Here is a 26,740-nt window from a genome sequence, read left to right as displayed (position 1 = left end):
ACCACCCTGTAAGACAGGACAAATACATTCCCTCTTCACACTGAATGTACACGTTTAATCCAAAATTCCCGACCTTTACAAAATGCTGACTTCTCTCTACCCTAAACACTAATTTCCAAGTAAATCACCTGGAAATCTGCCTACTTTCCATTCATAATTACAAATCCATATAATCATACATGCTCATATCCAGCTTAAGTCAACAGGCAAGAAAGAGCACTGCAGACCTACCTCCGGGTGGCGGGCAAACACGGGGTTGCTCCATTCTGAGAACAAAGACAGGAGCGGTTCGCTGACAACAGCAGCATCCGCAGCATCTAGGACAAAGGGCGACAGCTCCCATCAGGCCCTAGAAGAGTCAGTGTCCTTCCTACCACAGCCTCAAGACCGAAGACCGGACACATTGGCCCTCTATTCCACAAGTGTCAGTTTGCACGGTATCCCTGTATTTGTTTGAGACAGGGTCTTACTATGTGGATCTGGCTAACTCACTATGTAGAACAGGTTGGCCTCCCACTGACAAAGACGCTGCCTCTGCCTCTTGAGTGCTGGACTAAAGGCGTGCGTGCTTCCACACCCAGCCCTGATGCTACTCTTTAAACTAGTATTCAGACAGCTCTTTCTGACACAGTTGTTCTCCAAATTATCTACAACAGTGTTTCTGGGGGCTGGAGAGATGGCGCAGCGGTCGAGCCTTGCAGAGGACCCAGGTCTGGTTCCTAGTGCCCCACACGGTGGCTCACGGCCATCTAACTCCTGTTGCAGAGAATCTGATGCCCTCCTCTGGCCAGGGCACTGCATGCACCTGGTGCACAGACATGCAGGCAGGCAAAAAAACACCCGGGGAATACAAAACAAAACTAAATACGACTTAAAAAAAGGATATTCCAAGTATGTGTCTAGAAAACACTATAGTTCAAATTTTCTTGTTGCGTTTTGGTAAACCTATACTTAGTCTATTTTAAGAAATGACAACAAAGTAATAGATTTCTTTAGCATTTTTTCCCCCAAAGAACTTTACAAACTACTGAAATATTGAGACATTCGATCTTTAAAAATAAGAACCATTTCCCCAATCACAGGCACCACAGCCTACGCATAATCACCCAGCCCTGAGCTCTAGTCTGCAGAAGCAATTTCTGGTCTACACGCATGTACTGAATTCCATCGTTCTGTGTCAGACTGAGCCATGGGGATGCCTGGCTGCTGGGGCACAGCTGGCGCGACCAAGCTGCAGAAGGCGACCCTGCCTGGTCTTCTGTATTGAGTGGGACGGTGTGTACCAGGCCGCACAGGCTGCCATTACCCTCACCTCTGCTAGTTTGTCTCAGCGTAGTCCTCTCTTCCTGAGCTCCTGGGAGGAAAGGAAGAACAAGATCGCTTCTAAAAGGATGACACCTGTACTGAACCCCTAAACAGTGACAAAAAAGAAAAACCTACAGATTTGAACTCAGCAAATAAACTATTAAAAATTACGTACAAATCTGTCTCTACAAACCAAACAAAGACATAAGACAGAGTACTGAATGCTACACAGAAACCCACAAGTGTCAATGAAATTATCTGCTAACTTACATTAATGCATTGTCTCTTTATCATGAACGGGCTTCTCAGAGCAGAGGGAGGCAGTTGTGTGGGCTGGGGGCACATTAGGCAATGCCTTGAGACTTTTTCATGGCCGTATCTTGGGTAAATGGCGCAGCTACTGGAATCCAGCAGATAAAGTTGGGGAAGGGGGCACTGCTAAATACCTTACAAAGCATGGTTACTCAGGAAAGCCTTGTCAGACACACGCTTGTGCCTACTAATCACCCACAACTTGTGCGGCCCTCACAAGCTCCCAACTTTGGTGTCCTTTTCCACATCTCCGTCTGTCCTGTAATCGTGACTTCGCTGTACTCCATAGCTAGCCCTTACAGACTGAAACGCTGAGGAGCCAGATAATCTACAGGGTGACAGCACCTGCCACAGGGTGACAGCCGACAAATGCTGACTGAATATGCATGGAGAATATGAGTGGGCGAAGGGCACTCTAGTCAAACACCAGAGTCTGGGAAGAAACAGTTAAGTTCTGACCATCGTTCTGAAGGAAGGGCAGACTGGAGTCTTAGGAACCATGGTGACGAGACAGTTTTGAAAAGGAGGCGGGTACATGAGGCCTGGAAAGATGGCTCAGTGGTTAGCAGCACCAGCTGCACCCCCAGAGGAGTGCTGAGTTCAATTCCCAGCACCCACATGGTGGCTCTAGTTCTGTGGGATTTGATGCCCTCTTCTGGCCTCCATGGGCATGAGGCACGAACATGATGCACAGACACACATGCAGGCAAGAACACTCAAACACATCAAATAAAAATTTAAGAAGGTGGGTGGTGGACACATAACAACTACTACTTGAAAAGACAAGCCTGTTGGACAGACACTAAGGCAAGAGATTAGCTAAGATAAAGTTGTCTAAGTTAGAGTAAAGGACACTGAGCTGGGGTGATGTGTTTAGCTGATACGAACAAGGCCCTGCACTAGAAAAAGAAGATATTTTTAAAGAAAAACATCCTGTGGATTGGGATAGGACATTACTCTAAATTTACCTTTATAAAATAACATTTTGGTTTCATATAGCTCAGCTGGCCTCTGGTGTACCTGAGGACGACCTTCAATTCCTGCCTCCACCTCCCAACTGCTAAGATTAACGGAGCTTCAACATGTCCCTTAGTAATTTATTGCATGTTTATTTTAATGTGTGAGTCCACCATGTCCTGATTTCCCACTGTAAAGAGCCATTTCCATGTGAAAGGAGGGCATGAGGCGCCATCTTTTCAACGAACTTGTTTCAATACTAGAATTATTTTTCATTTGGAACTTGATTTAACGTGGCACTCAAAAGTTCACAAGATATGGCAACTCCAGATGCTTAAGTGGACTGAAGTAGTTTCAACATCTAAATCTACTTAACAGGAGCAGATGTTTATGTTGAATGTGGCAGCTAAGATTTCCCCCCTTTGTTTTGGCAACAACCACCCCACAGTTTGACCGCGATCCAGTTATTTGTTGGCACTGTATCAGAAGCAGCTACATTTCAGGAAGATGAGGTGCCGCTGCCTTAGACGGTCCTCTCTGATAAGCGCTCGGCACACATGACCCAGACTGCAAAGCACAGAAAGATGCCTTAAGAGCAACTGGATAGTCTCAAGAGCAACATTGAAAGTAAAGGGGTTTTCTCCTCCTATTAAATTCTCTACAAGTTACAACAGTGATTTTTTTTTCCATAACGAAAAAGATTTGAAAAAAAGACTGAAAACTGAAGGATTTATTTAACCTTAAGTAAATCAGAGCCTCCAACTAGAAATATTTATCCTAAGACATTATACTTTGCAATTATATTCATACAATTTACATTCTTTGACAGCATTCAGGACCTTTAATGGGGATGCATATTTAGAGTTTATCCTACTAGTGAAAGCTGAGCTTATAGCCAGATGGGATTCAGCTTTGCCGGCTCTCAACATCTGGCTCTCAACGCACTGCCAAAACAACGTCACATGTTGCCAGAAACCTGAGAACTCCAAGTCCTAGAGCAGGCTCTGCTGTTGCCTTGTGCTGTGCCCTGAGAGCCATGTTATCATCAGCTTCTTATATCAGAAACACACCACGTGAACTGACAGACACCATAGCGTACGCTTGGAAATTATGGTTATGCAGGCACCTATCTAGCCTGCACTTTGAAAAATGTCGGCCAAATCCCACTTCTAGGGGAGTTCAGGAAAGCCCACTGCGCTGACCTATATACGTCTTTCCAACCTATACAGGTCTTTCCAACCGTAGGCTGGTAGCCACAAACGGAAGCGGGCACAACTCCCAAGATACATTTCTAGATGTGGATTTGGGAAAAAAGGGGAAATAGGGTAGATATGTACTGTGCGTCTTTTTACCATTAGCAGTGCACCACTTTATTAAAGTGAAGCTTCCCTGGCTGCCGCTTGTCTCAGATGTGTCCTTTATCAGTCTTCGCTAAGTTCTTACATTTAAATATCGTTAAACCCAGAGAATCTCCATATGCCTTAACCACAACAGAGGCTTGTTTGGTTGGTTGGGGTTTTTTGGGTTTTGTTTGTTTGTTTTTTGTTTTCTTTTGTTTTTTAGAGACAGGGTTTCTCTGTGTAGCCTTAGCTGTCCTGGCCTCATTTTGTAGACCAGGTTGGTCTCGAACTGTTGTTTTGTTTTTTAGAGACAGGGTTTCTCTGTGTAGCCTTAGCTGTCCTGGCCTCACTTTGTAGACCAGGTTGGTCTCGAACTCACAGTGATCCACTTGCCTTTGCCTCCCAAATGCTGGGATTAAAGGCCAGCCTGGCCACAATAGAGGTTTTAAAAACTGGCCCTCAAGCCAGGTGTGGTGGCACACACCTTTAATCCCAGCACTCAGGGAGGCAGAAGCAGAGGGATTGCTGTGAGTTCAAGGCCAGCCTGGTTTACAAAGTGAGGCCAGGACAGCCAAGGCTACACAGAGAAACCCTGTCTCCAAACAAAACAAAACAAACAAACAAAAACAAAAAACAAGGGGGCTGGAGAGATGGCTCAGAGGTTAAAGGCACTGCCTGCTCTTCCAGAGGTCCTGAGTTCAATTCCCCGCAACCACACAACCATCTATAATGAGATCTCATGTCCTCTTTTGGCCTGCAAGTGTACATGCAGACACAACATTGTATACATAATAAATAAATAAATCTTAAAAAAAAAAAAAACAAAACACCTGGCCTTTAGATGTTATGGTACACACACATGAGTTCAAGACCAACCTGGCTACAAAGAGAGTTTGAAGCTGACCTGGTCGACACAGTAAGACCCTGAAGCATTATTCCCTGACCCCCAAAACAACGCGCCCCCCCCAAAAGCAAAACAATAAAACACAGCCTTCTAATGCTGTCTGCTGAGGTCATCTCTGTGAGCAGTTAGATTGCTCTTTGGCCGTTATTATCTTTCTCACAAACATCTCACGACGGTGACTCCCTCATGCTTACCATTCCCCAGCAGGACATCCACAGCCACAGTCGTTAGGTCTTTGGTACAAGCAGTCTGCACGTCTTCAGCAGGAGCAACAAATGTGCTAAGTCCTGTCAGTCTGTTGACGTAAACCATTCTTCCCAGGGCTACGTCGAAATGCTGCTGCCAATCCACAGAGTACGCTTTCGACTCTTTACTTTCAGAACACGACCCTGCCTCAGAGGCGTCGCTCTGGGCATGAACGCCATGTTGGCTGGCAGCGGTGCCTTCGACCTGACCTGCTAGCATTCTACTGGGAGAGTCAGGACTTCCTGTGTGCTGTTTGGGAGCTCTCACAGGAACATCTGAACCTTTGCTGACTTCAGAATCACCACAGGGTAACAGCAGAGTCGTTCCCAACTTCTCTGTGTCACCCATTTTATTGTTAGAATGTACTGCACTGGTTTTATTGGTAGAATCATCCTGGGTGGCAGAATCTGGCATTAGAAGCATATCGCTCTCTCTTTTTTCATGCTTACTTGGTAACGATTCACAAAAATCTAAGTCTAGCCTAGCATGCTGGCTGTTAGCCTTCCAGCTGGGATCTGAACCTGGACGTTCACTAACATGACCTGTCATCTCCACTGTCTGCACCTCTTTTTCAGAACCTTTCAGTCTGGATAATTTAGAAGCCAGTGATTCAGTGAATTTCTCAACATCCGAAGGCTTTCTGGTACAGCAAGATAACTCTGCCAGAGTAACAGGACTTTCTCTCCAAAGAGGCATCTGTTCAAAGCGATCTCCTTTGGAAAGTGACATTTCCTCTGAGTTCAGGACGTGACTTACTGGTTGACAAGTATCACAGGAATCACTGTGCTCCATGGAAGTGATCTTACAACCATCGGGCAGAGCTAAGTGGCTCTTGTCTTTCAGCAGAACGTCGGGTTCGACTTGAGGACTGAGATGGGTCCTGACTTCAGTGTTATTTTCCTCTTCTGTATCTAGGGAATTGGTAATCCTCCCATATTGCCTCTTAAACTTTTCTAAAGATCCCACTCGTGAACGCAAGCTTATTTTCCTACGGACTATGTGTTTGGAGGAACCCATCATCTTATCTGTTTTCTTCCGACCACGGGAGACATACGTACACCGTGGGAAGGAGGGTGTGTCAGGCAAAAAGCAACCCGTGTGTGATCCTTCACCACTTTCCTGAAGAAGAATTGCGTTCTCACCCATTGCTACTGGCTTGGTCTCTGTCCCATAACCTGTATTTGTTCTGCAAAATCTCCTGTTGGGCAGTTCAACAGCCTCTTTACTAAAAGTGCTTGTTAAATCGTTGCTGTCTGGAGTCTCAATTGCATGGTGTGTTCTATTTCCAAATGTTTCTTGGGCACTTACAGGACCAGGTCGAACATAATTCCTAAATGAATGTTCTGTTTCAGTTGATTTAGTGTGCTCACTTTGTACCACATGAGTTATAAAGCCAGTGGAGCATAATTTAACTTGTCCATAACTAAAAACATTTACTCTTCCACGACTACTAGGCTCCTTTTTTCTTCTTTCCTTCCTCCTCTGAGTACTCTGTACTCTTAATAATGCTGTCTCAAATGGCAGAGCTTGGCACCCCACTTCAGTAGCATCTCCAAATTTCTCCAGTTGACTCTGAATCCCACTAGGTGGGGGAACGCTGGCAGCCATGGCATTAACAGTAGTACTTATTTTCTGTATTTCTAGGTCTGCCTCACTCTCCTCAAAGAGATGACATGTCTGAAGAGGTCCTGGAAACATTTCTGGACTTGTTCCACTTGGACTTTCTAAAGTCCTGTGTTCCAAGAAGGATTTTTTACAGTTCTTATTTTCTCCAGAGTCTGATGCTTCGACTACCTCTTCTCCCAACACCCCTGCTTCTAAGCAAGCAATGTTGTCCTTTTTACTATGACCCAGGCCATCTGACTCATAACTGTACAGTGAGTCCACTGTCTTTTTTCTGATAGTGTCTGAATCTCCAGAATTCTGTGTGTTTTTATTTTCTAGAGTAGCTATTCTTTTCACAGCTTTTGACTGCAAATTAAACATTTCATAGGAATCCAAGATATTATTACATGCTTCCTGGAAACTGCTCTGGTCACGCTTCTCCTGAGTGGACGCATGTGTCTGAAGAGTAGCACCAAGCAAGCTAAAACCATTATCTTCATTAAATGCCTTAATATCTTCACCTGATAATTCCACATATAATTTTTCTTGCTTTAAAAACTTCTTCACTCCTTCCTGAATACAAATCAACAGGGTATCCCAGTTCTGAAACTCAATCAGAGTTTTGGCTGGCTCCATGCACACGTCGTACTCACAGAATTGGCACTGCACGTTGATTACATAGATCCCATGGAGCTCTGAGGCAGAACGGGGCCGAGGACTTGAATTCACTTGCCTGCTGGCGGAGCCATTCTTTGGCCTGCATATAATACTTTCTTTTCTTAATAAAAAGTCAATGAGTTTATGCAACTTCGTCCTTAAGACTAGCCTTCTGTTCACAAACAAAAACTGCATACTCTTATTGTAGTGTGCTTCCGAACTGATGTAGCCACTAAACTCAAATTCCTTGTATTTAAAATGTATTTCTCTTAACTTTTGGGATTTGCCCCATCCATAAATCTGACAAAATCGAGAACATATGTCTTTGGTTTTAGGGAGCTGAAGAACCATGGAACCGGAAACATCGTTCCTCAGAGAGAAAGACGTGGAAGGGTGCATGAGGGAGACAGCTTCTATCCTCTGCCTCACTTTCTCCAACTCTAGTCTGGGATCCATGTTTTTCCTCCTCACAGGTAACTGGTAAAACAGATTATATGCTGTCACTGTTGTCCCCACGCTCGGTCTGGTCAAGGCAGCTTCGCAAGTGCTTAGGGCTTTGCCATTCTGAAACGTTTTCACAAAGGCCTTCATTGTCCTGTTTCTCTTGGATGAGATTTCCACGGCACTAGCCAGGTCAGCTATGCTCGCCAGGGCCTCTCCCCGGAAACCGTAATACCTTGGGTTCTCCAAGTCCTGTACTGAGCTGCACTTACTAGTAAAATAGCGGCTTCCCACCTTCTCGATGTCATCACCCGCCACCCCAAGCCCGTTGTCTATCACTTGAACTTGGAAGGTCTCCATATTCACCCTGATGGCCACACATGTTGCTTCGGCGTCAATACTGTTGAGGGTAAGTTCCTCCACACACTGGCCTAAGGAGCTGATGGCCAAACCGGAACGCAATTTGGCTTGGACTTCATCTGACAAACACTTGATCATGGCAGGTAGACATGTGCAGAGAACGCCAGACACTGGCTTCCTTCTTTGACTGGAAACAACCACCTATGGGCAACGAAACAAAACACACACCCTACTAAATCTCAGTTACATAGCATCACTGCTTCTGTCAGCTTTTTATGAAGAACTACAGTTTTTGAGGTAAATAAAATATAAAACCAAAATATGAAACAGAAGTATAGTTCTGTTTTCTAGACGGCGCACAAAACTCATGCCTGGTATAATGGACTTCACTTCCAAAGAAGCATTCATAATTTTATAATTTTCTCTGTTCAAGTGAATGCCCTAAAGTGAAATCGTAATTACACTTGATGTTGACCCATAAAGACGCTATTCAAAATTCTAAGCACTTCACTGAAAACAGATGCCTAAATTAAATTCAGCTAAGAAACATTAGCTAGAAATTATTCATGAAAAAAAGTCCAAGCTAGTTTCATAACATTTATACATTACACAATAACCATGGCTTTTAGAAAAACTTTTGAAGCGCTAAGGCACTGTAAACAGGAGGGTAAAACAAAAGAATGAAATTAAAAAGTCAAACATATCAAGGAGACCCATTAAGCCATTACTTTTGTCACGATTACTTTCTCGGGAAGGGGGCGGGGCGATGGGAACAGGTAAAGTTCCTTTGATATTTAAATCCTGCTCCTGTGTTGCTTTCGGAAAAGCCCTTCCCTAATTACTCATATTGTTGTATTAATACTTTCGGTCTTTATGTATCTCCCCAGAACACAACTTGGCAACAATAATGAGGGAATGGGGTTGTCTGAACCTGATTTCAAGTATTCTCGTAGGTACAAACAAAACCCTAAGATTCTAGGTCGTTAAAGGTCTTACTTCCTTCTTCATAAGCGGTAACAGCGTGGCCGGGAGCAGGGCTGGCTTTTTAAAACCTGGGAAAAACCGGGGCTACGATTGCTTTCTAAGACAACGAACTTAGCAGCCGTCGGCAAACGGGGTGAATGTTTAATAAGCATTCGGATTACACCGCAGTCCCAGGCTCCAGTTATCAGGCGCCCGTGCAGGCAGGCCCGCGCCTGCGCAGTCCACCCGCCCAGCTGCTCCGGGGGACCCCGAGTTCCGCCAGACAGGCCACGGCCGTCTTCTGGTGTTAGATGAGCTCCCGGGACCACATTCAGCACGTGCTTCCCCCCACTTCACCTCTAATCTCTTCCACCTATTCTCCGACCAACCACCTCCAACGCCGGACGCGCGCTGTGGAGCATGCGCTTCCGAGATGCCGCGAGATGGCTTCTGCACGATGTCTCAACCGCGCAGGCGCCAAGGTGGCCAAGCTGCGTGCATCCCTTCACCTGGCTAGTTCTAATTAGTTCTCGCGCCTTGTTCTCTTTTGGGATGGGGTGAAAGGCTGTTTCTAGTAAGTGTTGCTTTGTTCCCTTTCTCGTTCTCATCTCCTTTGCATATTCTAATATTTAGTTCGACATTTAATTTACTTGTTTCCTTGGTCTTTGTTTGCTAGAGGGTAAACTATGTAGAGGTAGAGGGTTTAGTTTTGTTTACCGCAGTGTCCAGGTGGCAAGTGGCTATTCAGAGAATGAATGCAGAGCGATCTTAATATTAACGCTTTAGGGCGCCGGAAAAAGCTGAAAATCCAACCCAACACACACACACATACTGTTTTTAAATTATTAGTATTATCAGTATGTATGGCGAGCAATCAATTAAGACACTGACACTTGTTATATTTTTTTAAAAGCCTTAGTTAACCTGGGGCAGGGCCGATATTAATTCTCTAACTACCTCCCATGGTGCAACGACTTCCCACGCCATCTATTTCTAATAACTTCTGTCGAGCTCCCTCCCATCCATAATCCCAAATCCTTGCTAATGTTCTTCATCTGAGCCGGATTATCCATCCACGCCAGCCATGTGCTTCTCCTCCATCCAACCCATGGCGGCCTTCCTCTCTTCCCTTCAGGTCTCTCTCCTTCCTCGCGTCGGTCTCTCTTCTCCTTCCCAGAATTCCTCTCTCCTTCTTGGGACCCTTAGCCACACCTCTATCTCCTCTGCCCTGCCCAGGTGGCATGGCTTTTTATTAATCAAAAGGTGGGTTACAGAGATGGCAAGCAGTAGTTAGCCTCAAAATCTCTTCCCCCTCCCTCCCTCCCTCCCTCCCTCTCTCTCTGTCTCCCTCCCTCCCTCCCTCTCTCTCTCTCTCTCTCTCTCTCTCTCTCTCTCTCTCTCTCTCTCTCACACACACACACACACACACACACACACACACACAGTCTCATTTTTTTCAAGACATGATTTTTCTGTGTAACAGCCCTGGTCACTTAGAAGACCAGGGTGGCCTTGAACTCAGAGTACCACGTGCCTCTGCCTCCCAAGCGCTGGTATTAAAGGTCTGTGCCCCACAGCAACCAGCTCAACTCTTAATTTGCAAATCAGGACACCTGGGTTGCGTTCATTGTTTATTTGTTTTGTTATCATCCTAGTTCAACCACTGCGTTTTCCTAACTGAAGGAGAGCAGAGCTCTTCACAGCATAATGTGATTTGGGGATTTTTAGGCAATCCTCAGTTTTTGCCTTCTGTCTCAGTGTCATTGAAACCTCCTCCCCTGGGCCTTGAAAACTTTTTTTTTTTTTAAAGATTTCTGTATATGTCTGCATGTACATCTGCACATTAGAAGAGGGCATCGGATCCCATGGGCCTACAGTCAGGGTGTGAGCCATGTGGTTGCTGGGAATTGAACTCAGGAGCTCTGGAAGAGCAGCCAGTGCTCTTAACTGCTGAGCCATCCCTCGCAGCCACCCCTCCTCCTTTTAATGGAACTTATGACAAATTTTTAAAAATAAGTGTATATTTGTTTAATTACTAACCAAACCAAAGCAGACTTCTGGGGCTGATGAAGCAAAATTCTGATTATCACTCAGTTTGCCAGGGCTTCATGACAAAAGACCACAGGCTGGGTGGCTTAAGTAGCAGGGATTTTGTTTTTGTTTTTTTGGGTTTTTTTCCCCAGTTCTGGGACAAGCCTGAGATTAAGGCTTCCGTCAGGACTCCATCTTGGGTGTGGCTGGCTGTCTTCACATGTTATTTTATAAATACACACACACACACACACACACACTCACACACACGTGTCAGCAGTTGGATAGGACTCATAGTTGGGTTAGGGTTTCAGCATACAAACGAGAGGAGAGCATAACTACTTTATGTGAATTTTTAACCCTTGGAAAAGGAATGTTCCAAAAGATTGAAAGCAACAGTACTTAGTGTGCCACATAATCTGAACACTTAACAACCTGGCCTGGGGACATTTGTTCTTTTTTTGTTTTTGTTTTTTGTTTTTGAGACAGGATTTCTCTGTGTATCCTTAACTGTCCTAGACTCACTTTGTAGATCAGGCTGGCCTCGAACCCACAGCAATCCACCTGCCTCTGCCTCCAAGTGCTGGGATTAAAGGCATGTGCCACCACGTCTGGCTGGGGACTTTTGTTCTTATTGCACATGGGATCTCCTGAAGAAACTGTATAAACAATTTAAAGAAATGCTTCAAAGTCACCTCTTCTCTTTCAAACCTCTTTAAACTACTTCAAAATCTTCCTCTCACAATACTGAATAATCATGTTGCCTAAAAGTTCACTAATGATTTTTTTAAAAAGCACTGTAGGCATAAGGTTCTAATGTGTTTTTATTGGTTAGACTTGTATACAATTGTACTCCATCTTACATGTAATACACAGTACCTTTCAAATACACAACCAGAATAACTTATGGACAAATTCTAATACTGAGCACAGAGTAGTTCTATATTGATTAAAACAAACAAACAAACAAAAAAAAGGAGTGAGATTATTTTGAAAAAATTAATCCAGGCCATTACTTTACAATTTGGAAGTCTGAATAATCCAAGTTTAAGATGACTTTCTCGTTGTTGAAGTTTGCTCTGTCGATGTGTGACTTAGGGCTGCCTCTTCTCTGCAGCCACTCCTGCATGTGACGCACCTTGGAGATGGGGCCTTGCAGTTGTCCCTGCACTGTGCCCCGATCTGTGTTCTGGACCCAGCCTACCAAACCCAGCTTTTTACCTTCAGCCTGAGGGGGAGAAAGGAGAGAAAGAGAGCTACAGTGAGATTGTACAAAACAACGTGAACCTAGGATCTGTGGCGTACTCTTGGCCTAGAATCAAACCACCAAAACTAATTTGACATTGTCCAGAAAAATCAAAACAGACACCAAAGAGGATGTCAGGGCTGAATTTAGCCACTTGATTCCCTCTCTCTTTTTTATTCTACAAAAGTCAGCATTTGAATTCTTTAGATTTTCCATTATGTAGTAAATGTGGTTAAGTACTAAAGAGTAAGCCCAAAAAAGATGCCTTCAAAATGACTTCCTAAGGCTATTTATGGTACTGGTCGTACAGCTTGTTCACTTCTTTTTCTTTTCATTCTCTTCTTTCTTTCTTTTTTTTAAAAAGCAGTCTCATTATGTAGCCTTGGCTGGCCTAGATAGAACTATCATGTAGACCAGGCTAGCCTTGATCTTCCAGTTATTGTCCTGCCCCTGCCTTCTGAGTGCTGGGATTATGAGTGTGCACCATCATGATTAGCCACATAACTTGAGGCGGGAGAGACCCTGAGTTTGAGTTTGTTTTTGCAGTACTGAGGATTTACCGAGGGCCCCATACATGCTACCTAGGCAAGCACTCCAGCTCTAAGATACACCCACAACCCTCATTTCTCTTCTCCTCATCAGCAATCTACTGGGTGTGTGGAGTACAAGAGGCTTGAAGTTATTTGATCCTTCTCTTTGCCTGTAGCCAGGACCACACCTAAACAAATCCAGATGAAGTGACCCATTGTATCTTTAAAGATCATTACACAGTATTTCACAATTTCCTGGGCAACACAACCATTGTTTTTACTGTGGAGGAACCCTCTAACCCAACATGTTTACGTTGCAACCAAAGCCCACTTTCTGTCATACTTGGTGGCGAGGGGAAGCAGCTGTGCGCAGCCTCTGAGCTTGGAGAGTTCATGAGGCTCTGCAGCTATCGGGTTTCCACTTGCCTTGCTTGTTACATCGTGGGCCTGCCTGCTGAAGATGCTGGCTGCTCTAAAGACACCAGAATGGCAGAATGGAGAAGTGAGGCCATGTCCTTGCTGCATCTCTCTCTGGACCAAGAGTTAAGAGCATGCTGGTGGGGGCTAGAGAGATGGCTCAGAGGTTAAGAGCACTGTCTGCTTTTCCAGAGGTCCTGAGTTCAATTCCCAGCAACCACATGGTGGCTCACACCCATCTATGAGATCTGGTGCCCTCTTCTGGCAGGCAGACACACATGCAGGCAGAACATTGTATACATAGTAAATAAATCTTTAAAAAAAAGAGAGGGAGGGAAGAATGGGAGGATACAAGGGATGGGATAACAATTGAGATATAATATGAATAAATTAATAAAAAATATTTTTAAAGAAGAGAAAATAAAAAAAAGAAGCCATGCTTGTCCAGGTGTAGTGGTGCACACCTTTAATCCCAGCACTTGAGAGGCAGAGGCAAGCAGATCTCTGTGAGTTCAAGGCCAGCCTGGTCTACAAAGTGACTCCAGGACAGCCAGGGCTACACAGAGAAACCCTGTCTCAAAAAAAACCAACCAAACAAACAAAAAGAAGCCATGCTGTGTTGTAGCCTCATAGTTCATGTCTCCTAGTATATGGTCCTGTCCTGTATCCTGTAGGTTATCCTAAACAAAATCACTAAAAATAACTTACTGACAAATTAGAATATTGACGTAAAAGTTCGATCTTTTCCTTTGTTTGAGAATTTCACGGAAGGCTTCATCTCCTGTGGGCCCCCCCTCTACCCCTATCATGCCTGTGGTAGGTACCTACCTTTAACTTTTCTTTAAAAAAAAAAAGATAGTTTAACTATGTATACAGAGAGGGGGGTGGTACGGGCATGAGAGAGTGCTGGTGCTCATGGACTCCACGTGCCCTGGGGCTAGAATAGAGTTGGTTTTGGTGTTCTGAGCCTTAACTTAGGTCCTTTGGGAGAAGAATATGGGCTGCTGAGCCACCTGCCCGGGCCTCCAAGTTACCCTTTTTTTCTTTTTAAAACATTTTCTTTTCTTTCTTTTTTGGTTTTTCAAGACAAGGTTTCTCTGTGTAAACCTGGTTGTCCTGGACTCACTTTGTAGACCAGGCTGGCCTTGAACTGAGAGATCTGCCTGGCTCTGCCTCCTGAGTCCTAGGATTAAAGGCGTGGGCCACTAAACCTGGCTTCAAGTTGTCTTTCTTACTGATGCTCCTTCTTATGTTTACTTGGCTTAGTGCCAGCTGCGTGCTGCCGAACTGGACAAGTTCATGAAACCTGGGAAAGTGGTGCTGGTCCTGGCTGGCAGCTACTCTGATGCAAAGCCATCATCATGAAGAACACTGATGACGGCACCTCAGACTGCCCTCACAGCCATGCCGATGGCTGGAATTGACCGCTATCCCCAAAAAGTGACAGCTCCATGGGTGAGAAGAAAATCATCACCAAGAGGCCAAAGATCAAGTCCTTTGTGAAAGTTTGTAACTACGGTCACCTCATGGCCACCAGGTACTCTGTACATAGCCCCTTGGACAAGACTGTTATCAACAAGGATGTCTTTAGAGACCCAGCCCTGAAATGCAAGGCTAGGAGGGAGGCCAAGGTCAAGTTTGAGGAACAATACAAGACAAGGAAGAACAAGTAGTTTTTCCAGAAGCTTCACTTTTAGGTATATTTTTGTTTCCATCATTAAAAATTTTAAAAGGGGGGGGGTGCTGGAGAGATGGCTCAGAGGTCAAGAGCACCATCTGCTCTTCCAAAGGTCCAAAGTTCGAATCCCAGCAACCACATGGTGGCTCACGACCATCTGTAATGAGATCCAGTGCCTTCTTGTGGTGGGCAGGCTCACATGTGGGCAGAACACTGTATAAATAATAAATAAATCTTTAAAAAATTTTTTAAAATTGTTTATTTATTTATGGGGATAGGGCATGCATAAAATACAAAAGTGAGGAGTCAGAAGACTGCTTGCAGAAGTCTTTTCCTTCTTTCCACTGTGTGAATCTTGGGCACCGAGTTCAGTTTAGTCTTGGTGGCAAGCGCCTTTACCCACCGAGCCACCCTTTAAGCCCGCCAAGTTACCTGATCTGATCTATTGCTCTTCTCCTACGTCAAGGCCTGCCCATACACCCCATGGCCATCAAGCTCTTCCAATAAAACTCATTTCTGAAGGGGAATCCCCTGCCGCCACCTTTCCAAACTGATGCTCCTTTTCCTAGTGTTTCTTTTCTCTTGTCTAAGAAACAATCACTGTCTTTAAAGTTGAACATGCGGGGGGCTGAAATGATGGCTCAGAAGGCAAGAGCACTGGCTGCTCTTCTAGAGGACCTGGGTTCGATTCCCAGCACCCACAGGACAGCTCACAACCATTCGTAACTCCAGTTCCAGGGGATCTGGCACCCTCACAGACATACAGGTGGGCAAAACACCAGTATATCAAAAATTTTTAAATTAGTTAGTTAAAAAAAATCAAGTTGAACATGCTAAGTGTTCATTACTAAGTTGTAGCAGAAATGATCATCTAGGAAAGCCAGTGATGTACTGGAGCTACTTTTACTGCTACATAAATATATAATTAGGATATTATGTTGTTGTTGATCTATAATAGAAGGGGTTGGATTACAAAAGATTATGGGAGCTAATATGATTAAATGTGCAAATGCCAGTGTAACCCGGTAAACGTGGGAAATCACTGGGGTAGGCCAAGGAAAGCATTATGCAGAGCAAAAAATGTTTTGTGGAGGAACTGGATGGAGCATCCACCAAGCCAGCTATGTTCAAAGCAGACGTGTCTGCACAATGAACAAGAATACTTCCCTCAAATAACAGTCTCAGAGACAGAGGAAACTAAGGCATGAAGAAGAGCAGGGGCCACACACAGTGGGCATTGTTGAGTGCCAAAGGCGAGACATTCAAGAGGAATGCTGGGGAAGGGTGTGAGGAAGACAGCACAGCCAGCCAACTATGCAGAACGGCACCTTTGTGTTTCAAAGCAAGCAGGAGGAGCTGGAGACCGCCAGCTGTTCCCGTCACCACAGATGGTGGACAGCTCTCCGCATGATGGTGCAGTTTTGAGCAGGAGGTTCAGTCAGTCAAATAAATCTTTAATTTGAAATACGACTGACCTGAATTCTTGTGAACAAGACACTCCAAATTTTGACTGGTTTAAGGATGGGAATTTCCAACAGGCATTATTTGTGTGTTAAATTCTACTCCTTTTTAAATGATAGCGTAATACTGCTGATTCGCGTTCATATTTGAACACCTAAGTGCTGCGGGAATCGGTCCTCTGGGCTTAAAAGCATAGCAGCTGTGATTAATGGGCAAGCCCCTCCTCACGTTAGGCCCAGGAACAGCCCATCCTCAAGGAGGGAGGGTCACAAAGCAGCGCATAAGGGGCTCACAGAACAGCTGTGGAAACTACCCTCCAACCCTCCCTAACATTATATAAGGAGTTGAGGACGGGGGTGGGAATTGCATGGTGTTGCTGCCTGTAAGTTGCCCATGCCCCTTAGGGAATCAAAATTAAATGCAGTGGTTCACCAAGCTACCCTTGGGTGGAATCATTCATTTGGTCTGTTGTTGGTACCCTATCTGGGGCGAACAGACATTTATTCATGTCTCCCCAAGAAAAGTCAACCAGACAATGAAGAAAGTAAGACTCCAATAAGCTTCTTTGAAAGGAAATTCCAATACGCTAACACCATCTCATAAACTATTTTCCAGGGCTGGCAAGATGGCACAGGAAGAGCCACTTGTCACCTAGCCTGATGACCGGAGTTTGATCCTCAGGACTCATACAGTGGAAGGAGAAGAGAGAAGTGACTCCCACATTTGTCCTCTGACCTCCACATGTATGCCATGGCACGTGTGTACACACACACACAATTTATTTTCTTTTTTTTTTTTCTCTTGAGGTAGGGTCTTCCTCTTGTAGCCCAGGCTGGTCTTGGGCTTCTTTACGAGCCCATATCCTCTTACTTGAGCCTGTGAGCAAACCTAAGAACCAAACCACCGTGCCAAACCTAAGAACAAGTTAAGGAATATAGTGACTAGTTCTTGTTTTCCATCTAAAAAGAAAGTCCCTCAATTTGTAATCCAGAACTCAGCTATATCTCATTAGAGAAGGAACCAGGCTGCCAGGAAAGCTCAAGCGTGCATGCAGGCTGATGACCTGAGCATCACTGCCAAATCCGTGACAGAGAACTGACCAGGAGAGAAGGTACAGTAGACGGAAGCGTGGGCAGCTGAGGGAACAAAGCCTGCAGAGGTTGGCATTGCTTAGGCATCTGGAGGCTTCTTGTTCTCTAGGGGATGCACAGCCACCAGAACAGCAGTGGCCCTTAGAGCTGAGGAGAGGCGCCTGCCAGAGCGCCCCATGCTTTTCTTTTTCTGTCCCCAAATACTAAACAAACATACAATGCCTGCTCCGCTCTCCCTTCCCCCCTCCCTGCCTTCCCCCTGACCCCCCACCCCCAGCAAAACAGCTCAAAGTTTAAGGGATTAAGACAGGAAAAACCTTAGAAAACATGGGCATGACTCCTCATGACCTTAAATCACTAAGAGTACAAGTGATAGCACTACAAGTCCCCCTCCCACCAAAAAATAAAAATAAAGCAAACTTAGAGTTTAAAAGTCATTCCTTCTGCTGGGCATGGTGGCTCATATCTGTAATCCTAGCATTGGGAAGGAATACCAGGAGTTTAAAGCCAGCCTGGGCTACAGAGTGAAACTTTCTCCAAAGAAACAAAATTAAGCCTTTGATGCTTGAAAGAAGCTCTCCAAAGTGGAAGAAAGGTTGGCATCAGACATTTGCTAGGAGACTAGTATCCAGGCAGGGGCTGGAGAGATGGCTCAGCAGTTAAGAGCACTGACTGCTCTTCCAAAGGACCCGGGTTCAATTCCTACCACAGAGCAGCTCACAACTGTCTGTAACTCCAAGATTGGACACCCTCACACAGACATACAGGGAGAACACCAATGCACATAAAATAAAAATAAATTATGAAAGAGAGAGAGAGAGAGAGAGATAGAGAGCGTGCATGCATGCACGCGCGTGAGGTGGGGGGGGGGCGGCACGGGGGAGGTGGGCAGGGTGGTGCACACCTCAGCACTCAGGAGAAAAAAGCATGTGGATCTCTTAGTTACAGGCCAGCTAGGGCTACAGAGTGAGACCTTATCTCAAACTCAAAAGAAGAAAAGGTCGGAGGCAGAGGAAGGCAGATGGCTGTGAGTTCAAGGCTAGCCTGGTCTACAAAGCAAGTCCAGGACACCCAAGGCTACAGAGAAACCCTGTCTCAAAAAAAACAAAAACCAAAACTGAACAAACAACAACAACAAAAAAGTCAGAGAAAGACTTAGTATCTGGAATAGATAAAAAAAATGTTATACCAAGAAGAGACTTGATACCCTATGAGCATATATAGGGGGAGGAGGTCCCCCTCAGCCACAGTCATAGGGGAGGGGAGTAGGGAGAAAGTGGGAGGGAGGGAGGAATGGGAAGATACAAGGGATGGGATAACAATTTAGATGTAATATGAATAAATTAATTATATATATAAAGTTATATGCACATATACACAAAGAAAAATAATTCAATTTAAAAATGGGCCAAGGATATGAATAGAAAGCTCGCCAAATATGTTATATAATATCTTCTTTTACATGCCAATAAACACATAGATACTCAACATCATTACTCATTAGGAAAAGGCAAAATCAAAACCACTCTGAAAATATACAGACTATGTTTCAGCCTTGAAAGCGAAGGAAGTTCTGACTCAGGACATGTGGGTGAATCTTGAGGACACAATAACAAATACTGTATGATTCTCCTCATGAGCTAACTAGAGTGGTCAAGTTTATAAAGAGCCAGCAAGATGGCTTGTGGTTTAAGGCGACTTCCGCCAAGCCTGAGGACCTGAGTTTGATCCCGGGAGTCTACGTGGTAGCTGCCCTCTCACCTGCACATCCATGGAAAGCGGGACTGTGATTGCTAGGGGCTGGTGGAAGGGAAAACAGGCCGGTGAGTAGAGAGCTTCAGTCTTTTGAAATAAAATGAAAATAAGTGTTCTCTGTGTAGCCCTGGCTTGTCCTAGGCTTGCTCTGTAGAGCAGGCTATCCTCGAACTCAGAGCTCCTCTGCCTCTATGTGTTTTCAAATGGTTAAAATGGTAAGGTTTTTAGTACATACGTCCTATGTACTGAAAGAAAAAAAGCAAAAAAGTGTTATTCTGGATAATTTGGAATATTCAGTTATCTGTTAATGATTTGTACTTTACTTCTACTGTAATTGAAGAACATTCCTTGTATGATTAAGTTGTTTTTAAATACATTGGTACCTGAACGAAAACAATGGACATTCCCAAGGAGATGCTATGTCATACCCATCAAGATGGCTATAATGAGCCAGATAGACAATCTTGCTGAAGGCGGAAGGGAAGTTGAGATGGCCCTTGTGCTCTGATGAAATTAGTGATGGGGAGCAGCGGTAGAGGCTGCCACGTCTGTTCATCCCTCAAATGCTCCCCACTACTATAAGGGGACACCAGGAATGGATGAAGGTTTTTGTTTGTTCATTTTTGTTTTGTTTTTTAAAGTATTCTGCCTGAATATGCACCTGCCCACCACAAGAAGGCACCAGATCTCATTACAGATGGTCATGAATCACCATGTGGTTGCTGGGAATTGAAATCGGGATCTTTGGAAGAGCAGTCAGGGCTCTTAACCCCTGAGCCACCTCTCCAGCCCCTCGGTTGCTCGTTTTTTATTTTGTTTTGTTTTGTTTTTCTCTCTGTGTAGTACTCGATGTCCTGGAACTTTCTCTGTAGACCAGGCTGGTCTCAAACTCACGGAGATCCACCTGCCTCTGCCTCCCGAGTGCTGGAATTAAAGGCGTGCATCACCATGCCTAGTCTGATAAGGTATTTTAACCAGGAAAACTTAAATTAGAAAAGGTAAGCGTTCTTTCAAGAAGGAAAAGAACAACAAATACACAGTGGGGGGCTGGGGAAGCAGCTTGGCTGGTAGCGTTGCTGAGCATGCAAAAGTCCCTGGGTTTGAATCCTGGGGTGGAAGTTGGAGGAATAAACTTGCAGTAGCTGTGTGAATGATTACATATCTTATATCAGTGTGATCCGCACACCTAACATCACCTCTGGTTTGGTTTGTTTTCAAGACAGGGTTTTTCTTTGGCGCTTTGGCTGTCCTGGACTCTCTCTAGACCAGGCTGGTCACAAATTCACAGCGATCTGCCTGTCCCTGCGCTAGGGTTACAGGCATGCACCACCACGCTTGGCTCAACTCTCTAGCTTGACGGTAGCTTTCCTATGAAAGTGACTTGGCTTGGTGACATAACAAGAGGGTGCACTAGGGGTATTCTCATTCAAAAGGGTGTCTAGATGGTCCCTTACCACTCCTAAAAATGGCAGTCAGGAGCCCCTTGCAATTGCACCATGTTTTACAGACTGCTGCGAAACGGTCTCAACTCATCGCTCATCGGCAACTACCCCCACCTCCCCAAGTTACCAAAAAGCCAGCCAGCCTCTCCCAGCTCCCACTGGTCAGAACCAGGCCTCATGCCTATGGGCCACATACCTGAGTGTACTTGCGGAAAAACACCCCTTGAACCTTCCCAAAAACTTCGTAATCCACTGAGACCAAGGTGTCCCCTTCTGCCATGCTTAAACCTGTCAGAGACCAGGAAAGCAACAGTATGAGACATCATTCTAAGAAAGGGCTGCGCCCGTACTCCATCTCTACGGAGACCTCTCCGGAACCCCAGGGTCCCGGAACTGCAAAGAGTAACTGGGTGGGCTTGTGGTCAAGGGCCTTCACCTGCTCACCCCGCTACCCTCGCAGCCCTATCGCCGCCAACCATCCTCTCCCCACGCAGCCCGCAATCCCCTCCACTGACACTTGTTTGATCCGAGTGGCGGACACTCGGGTTTTCGGGGCTTCCTCACTAGCCGCCGATCTGACCCAGGGACCTCCAGATCAACCGCCCGCGCCGCGCTAACCGCCGCTCCCGGAAGCTTAGAGTGCGACTCCTCCAAGGCTGCCTCGCACGCCCATCACCGCTGTCTAACCAATCATAGGTGGCATCTCGGCCAAGAGCCCGCCTAGGGGCGGGGCTTCAGGAGGAGTAGATCAGGCCGTAGAGAGAGCCTGGGATTGATGTAAGCCTAGATTAGACTTTGCATACACTGACCTAATCTGTACCTAACTTCTGTAGGTACCCCGACTTCTCATTTTCCAGCTGGTATAGAAAGGCATAGACAAAACACTTAGAATATGTCCACTCATAAACTAAGGAGGTGTGCCAAGGGCTATTGGCATAAATCAGTGACTGTAATAGCAAAATCCTGCGCTGGAGGAGCTCGAGGTAGGAGAAAGACATTAAACATTAAGCATCAGAAATAAATCAATTGAATAGGATCCATACCCACCTTTCTGCCCCTCCCCTCTCTCTCCTCTTTCAATTTTGAGTCATGCATAATTTGGACTTGATAGCAAGAGATAATAAAATGCACATGACATTATGGTGAAGTGTTGTTGTTTTTGTTTGTTTGTTTTTCGAGACAGGGCTTCTCTTTGTAGCCTTGGCTGTCCTGGACTCACTTTGTAGACCAGGCTGGCCTCGAACTCACAGAGATCCGCCTGCCTCTGCCTCCTGAGTGCTGGGATTAAAGGGGCGCGCCACCACTGCCCGGCTTGGTGAAGTTATTTTATCTGGGCTTTTGGAAGCTGCTACCCAGAATCTGTCTTACTAAGATTGTGCTTAAATATAATAAATAAATAAATAAATAAATAAATAAATAAATCTTGTGCAAGTAATTCATGTCTCCAGAATCTCAATTGAATCAATAAATCTAAGCAAATCAACCACAATGCATGCCTTTCCTTTTAGAAAAAGAGAATCACCAAGGGTTTTGTGGGTAAAGATTTCTAAAACGAGAAATGGCTTGTGTGCATTGGAACTCAGCTACCATTAGGATCAAGAATGTGTATGAAGCAAATTGTGTGTGATGCTCATTGTCCCTTCTTGGACTCCTTGCATATATTATATCATTTCATAACACTGGGCTCCGTTTGTTAGCGTGTCGGGCTGGCAGATTTGGCAAGATGAGGAAGTTTGCAGTGGTAACTATGGAAATCCATCATGACACTAGCTCCCCACTTACAGAGTCATAAAGTCTTCCTGCTGGGAGGTGAAGGAGCCGGGGCGAACGGTGTCCTTGGCAATATTTGAAAACAACACTAAACACTGTATTTGAGTGATGTGATTTCTCTAAAATTCATTTAAAGTACGTTTCCCTATAGATTCCAAACCTACTGAGCATTTAAACGGATGGAACATGTGGTGTACAGAGATAAATGATGTATAATCTTTGCCCTCAAAGAGTTCTTTATCATAGATAAGTGTACGTGCAAAGAGTTCTTTATCATAGATAAGTGTATGTGCAAAGAATGACAAGATGACGTGCAACATGCTCATTCGTTTCATAAGCGTTCTCCGAGAGGTCATCATGAACCAGCACAGCATTGTAACAGAGACAGAAAGTTATGAAGAACTTAAGGGACTGATTCTGACTGGGAGGGCTGGAGAAAGGGTTTGTTCAGGAGACAGCATCTTTCCAAAGTTACAGAATCACAACGAGAAAGTGATGGGGCCAGGATTTAGCCTCAGGCAGCCAGTCCACAGTCCACTCCCGAGACTGCTGCCTTCGATCACTCCCTAGTTGTGGCCGAGGTGGTGCCGATAGGCAAGCAGGAAAAAGGAGGGAGTTGCGATGAAGCCAGGGACTCTCACTGGCATCTGCACATCAGGGCGTTTGGGGAACCTTTTGGATGTATGCCCACATTTTATCCCTAAGATATTGCTTCACGCTACACAACTGTGGTTGAGACCTGCTGAGATTGACTTGATTTATTAGGGGAAGGCAGAACTATAGACATATTCTACACCTAATGTGGAAGATAGGAAATGACTAAGTCATATATTTCAATTTTTCAAGAAGGGCCGAGGAAAAAGAAACTATAAGATCAGAAGGATTCAGTACTTAGCTCAACTTAATCATTTTACAAAGTGTCAAGAGTTCACATTTTACACATACACACACGTATGTATGCATGTATTATGTATGTATTTTGTGTATCTTTTTGTTCATATGTGTATGTGGACACACATGTGGAGGCCAGAGGGTAACCTAGAGTGTCATTCTCCAGGTACAACCCATGTTTTTTTCTTGAGACAGGCTTGCTCCCTGTCCTGGAACTTGCTCAGTAGGCTAGCCTGATTGGTCAGGGTCCCTAGGGAGTCACCTGTCTTTGCATTTGTGGAAGCAGGATTGTAAATCTGTGCCACCAAGCCAGACTTTTAAAAATTGGGTCCTGATGCCTAGTTCAGGTCCTTGTGCTTGTATGACTGAGCTTGTCCCCAACCCTCATAAATACATTTTTTTCAAAAGACACACTTTGTGCATTTGTGTTTCGTTCTTGAGCAGCAGCTGTGCCAAGCTCAGCACCAACCCAGTTTTAGTATATGTGTTGCCAAAATGCTATATACACTTTTTATTTGTGATCTTTGTCCCCTCCCACCACCACCACCCCTAGTGTGTGTGTGTGTGTGTGTGTGTGTGTGTGTGTGTTTTGCTTGGGAATGGAACCTAAGTCTGTATGCATTCTTTTTGGTGTTGTTGTTGGGTTTTTTTTGTTTTTTTTGTTTTTTTTGTTTTTTTTTTTTTTGAGACAAGGTGTTCCTATGTAGTCCTGGACCAGGCTGGCCTCGAACTCACAGAGATCTGCCTGCCTCTGCCTCTTGAGTGCTAGGATTAAAGGCGTGCGCCACCATGCCTGGTGGTCTGTGTGCATTCTAAGTATACATCCTACCGCTGACTGATAAGTCCTGCTAATATCTCAACAAAGCTGGGAAAGAAGGTCTTAGCAGCAGCATCTGGACACCAGCAAGAAGGATGGATTGGGGGAACAGATGCTCAAGGTGAGAGGATGTACAGCATGGGAGAGAGCAGAGGGTGGGGTAAGATCAGCGGTCTGTCACACTGAGTCTGGGCCTCCTGGTGGGTAGCTGGAGAGAGACTATGGCCAAGCAGCCCGTAGTTTAGACATAGGTGAGACCCCACATGACAGGTCTGATAGAAGTCATAAGGAAGAGCCTGCCTGGGGTTCTGTATACACGAAAGGGAGAACAGATAAACTTAGAAGGCAAGGAAGGGAAAAGGCACAAATGGCAAAAAGCCTTAAACAGGCGGAAGAAGGCTGAGAAAGAAGAAACCAAGAGGACATAGGAGTAGTGAGAAGTGTGTCTTGGCCGGGCGTGGTGACGCACACCTTTAATCCCAGCACTCGGGAGGTAGAGGCAGGCGCATCTCTGTGAGTTTGAGGCCAGCCTGGTCTACAAAGTGAGTCCAGGACAGCCAAGGCTACACAGAGAAACCCTGTCTTGAAGAAAAAGAGTGAGTCTTAAGGGAGAGAATGCTCAATATTGTCAAATGCCTGGGATGCAGAAACAGAAGCTTGCCTTCTTGTCCTTGCTCATGGGAAGGACAGTAGTAGCTGTGCTGTATAGTTAAGAAGAGGGGCCAGAACCCGGACCACAGGTGCCTGGACAAGGAGAGAGATAGGAAAGTGTGTGTGTGTGTGTGTGTGTGTGTGTAGGGCTTGTGGTCAAGAAACCAAGGGTGTCCTGAACATGATGCACATCTTTAATTATAGCTCTTGGGAGGCAGAGGCAAGTGGATCTCTATGAGTTTAAGGCTAACCTGGAACACATAGCAAGTTCCTGGCCAATCATGGCTACATTGTGAGACCTTGTCTCAAAACCAAACAAAAAAGCCAACCATAACTAAAGAAAGAATGAAAATAAGAAAAGAGAAAGAAACCGAGTTGTCCTGTTACTTGGTTCACGAGTGCCAAAACTTCAGGTCCAGGGAGTGCAGTGCCATCTTCTGGCCTTCCCAGGAACTGCACACACAGGGCTTACACTCACAGAGCTGTCTGTGTGTGTGTGTGTGTGTGTGTGTGTGTGTGTGTGTCTTTCTCTGTGTCTCTGTCTCTGTGTGTGCCCCTCTCTGTCTCTCTGTTTCTGTCTCTGTCTCTCCCTGTTTCTGCCTAGGGGAGCCTGAGGCCAGACGATTAAATCGGCAGGAGGCCTATCCAGTGCTAAACTGTGGACTACAGCAAACAAAACTAAACAGAAGAGAAGTGGCTGGGATCCTAACATAGAGGAGACAAATACAGGAACGTGAACCATCTTTCATGAAACTATCATATTTTAAAACCAGAGAAAAAGATGGAGAATACTATCCTGGTTGTGATGGCCCACGCCTATAATCCCAGCACTCGGGGAGGCAGGGGCCGGTAGATCTCTTTAAGTTTGAAGCCAGCTTGGTCTACAAATCAAGTCCAGGACAGCCAAGGCTACATCCTGTCTCGAAATGAAAGGGGGGAAAAAGATGGAGAGTATTGAGACTAGTTAAAAAGGGTGCAGAGGGGAGAGCCATAGAGTTGACTGAGGCAGAGGGAAGCTGAGCGTTATGGGCAGGAGTCAGTGGGAAATAAATGCCTGCAACGTGGAGAAGGCAGAAGAGACAACTGAGCATGAAAGCACTGACTGACAATCGGCCTTAGCGCGCCCGCCAAGGAATTTCTTTGTAGCACATAAAAGCTGACGTCTGATATGGCGAAGTATTAACGGGACTGGCTGTCTACTTTTCTTTTCCCACGTGCACGAAATCTTCTGTGTAGTTACAAGAAAAACTAGGCTATCTGTTCCAACCAGCTCATCCAAATGAACTGAAGGACGAAGAAGACAAATAAACTCTCTTCTGAAGTCAAAGAGTCACAGAGGAGCTTTTAATGTTGAAATCAAGTATTGTTGATCTGGTAGTTAATTTTATTATCTTTACATTTGGCTGAGTCATTCCTGGGCCTTAAGGAGAAACGGTCACGTGAGAGTAAAACATAATGTTTAGCCTAATAGCATAATGATGACATTGGCTTTAGATACTACCCTGGGACGATAACACGGAGCGAAATAAAAGTAAATCTAATAGCAAGAGCCAAAGCAACGCGAGGGAAAACAGCCCGGGAGCGTGTAGCCTGTAGCCCTACCTGGGGCCTGGGCGCTGCAGCCGAGCGCGCTCAGAAGGGCTATCAGCAGTCCCACACCAGCTAGCCGGGCAGACCCCGGAATCCTGGGGCGGGATGACTCCGCAGCCCATCTAGGGGCTCCACCCTTCTCCAGACAAGGGCACACCCTAAGGTCTGGGAGCATCATTCTAGGAGAAATCCAAGTTCTTCTTTGATGTAGCCCCAGAAAAGCCTCTCCAACCTCTCCCTTCTCCCCAAGGGCATCGCTGATCTGAGCAGCAAAGTTGGC

General features: G+C 45.3%; 2 protein-coding genes and 1 long non-coding RNA gene across 6 annotated transcripts in view; 1 reads left to right on the top strand and 2 right to left on the bottom strand.

The window, feature by feature from the left end:
• Window positions 1-9,530, bottom strand: part of MLH3 (mutL homolog 3) — a 35,956-nt gene extending 26,426 nt beyond the window's left edge. Inside the window, exons 1-4 of one of the 3 annotated variants that reach the window (XM_084791463.1) lie at window positions 9,448-9,530; window positions 5,013-8,328; window positions 1,313-1,411; window positions 232-317 (exon numbers count right to left, since the gene is read on the bottom strand). In XM_084791463.1, coding sequence (XP_084647589.1) covers window positions 232-317; window positions 1,313-1,411; window positions 5,013-8,265 — 3,438 coding nt within the window. In that variant the 5' untranslated portion in view covers window positions 8,266-8,328; window positions 9,448-9,530. Of the gene's footprint in view, window positions 1-231; window positions 318-1,312; window positions 1,412-5,012; window positions 8,329-9,123; window positions 9,246-9,447 lie in introns of those variants that run through there. The other 2 variants (XM_084791462.1, XM_084791464.1) reach the window with 2 other exon arrangements.
• Window positions 9,531-9,549: 19 nt separating this feature from the next.
• Window positions 9,550-17,191, top strand: LOC311602859. The gene is made up of 3 exons (XR_014780880.1): window positions 9,550-9,664; window positions 14,581-14,851; window positions 17,069-17,191. It is a non-coding gene; the product is annotated as an uncharacterized lncRNA (long non-coding RNA).
• On the bottom strand, window positions 11,928-26,736 carry ACYP1 (acylphosphatase 1). Of its 2 annotated transcripts, none has more exons than XM_084791484.1 (3): window positions 26,473-26,736; window positions 20,938-21,029; window positions 11,928-12,349 (listed from the first exon to the last, which is right to left on the bottom strand). In XM_084791484.1, the coding sequence occupies exons 1-3, from the start codon at window positions 26,636-26,638 to the stop codon at window positions 12,134-12,136; spliced, it is 474 nt and encodes a 157-aa protein (XP_084647610.1). In that variant the 5' UTR covers window positions 26,639-26,736; the 3' UTR covers window positions 11,928-12,133. The 2 variants fall into 2 exon arrangements, with proteins under 2 accessions (XP_084647610.1, XP_084647611.1); XM_084791485.1 differs by lacking the exon at window positions 26,473-26,736 and adding an exon at window positions 21,257-21,406.
• Window positions 26,737-26,740: the final 4 nt, after the last annotated feature.

This window comes from Acomys minous, assembly GCF_964271855.1.
Source record: "Acomys minous genome assembly, chromosome: 8".
Taxonomy (NCBI): Eukaryota; Metazoa; Chordata; class Mammalia; order Rodentia; family Muridae; genus Acomys; species Acomys minous.
This window is presented reverse-complemented; position numbering and strand designations above follow the sequence as displayed.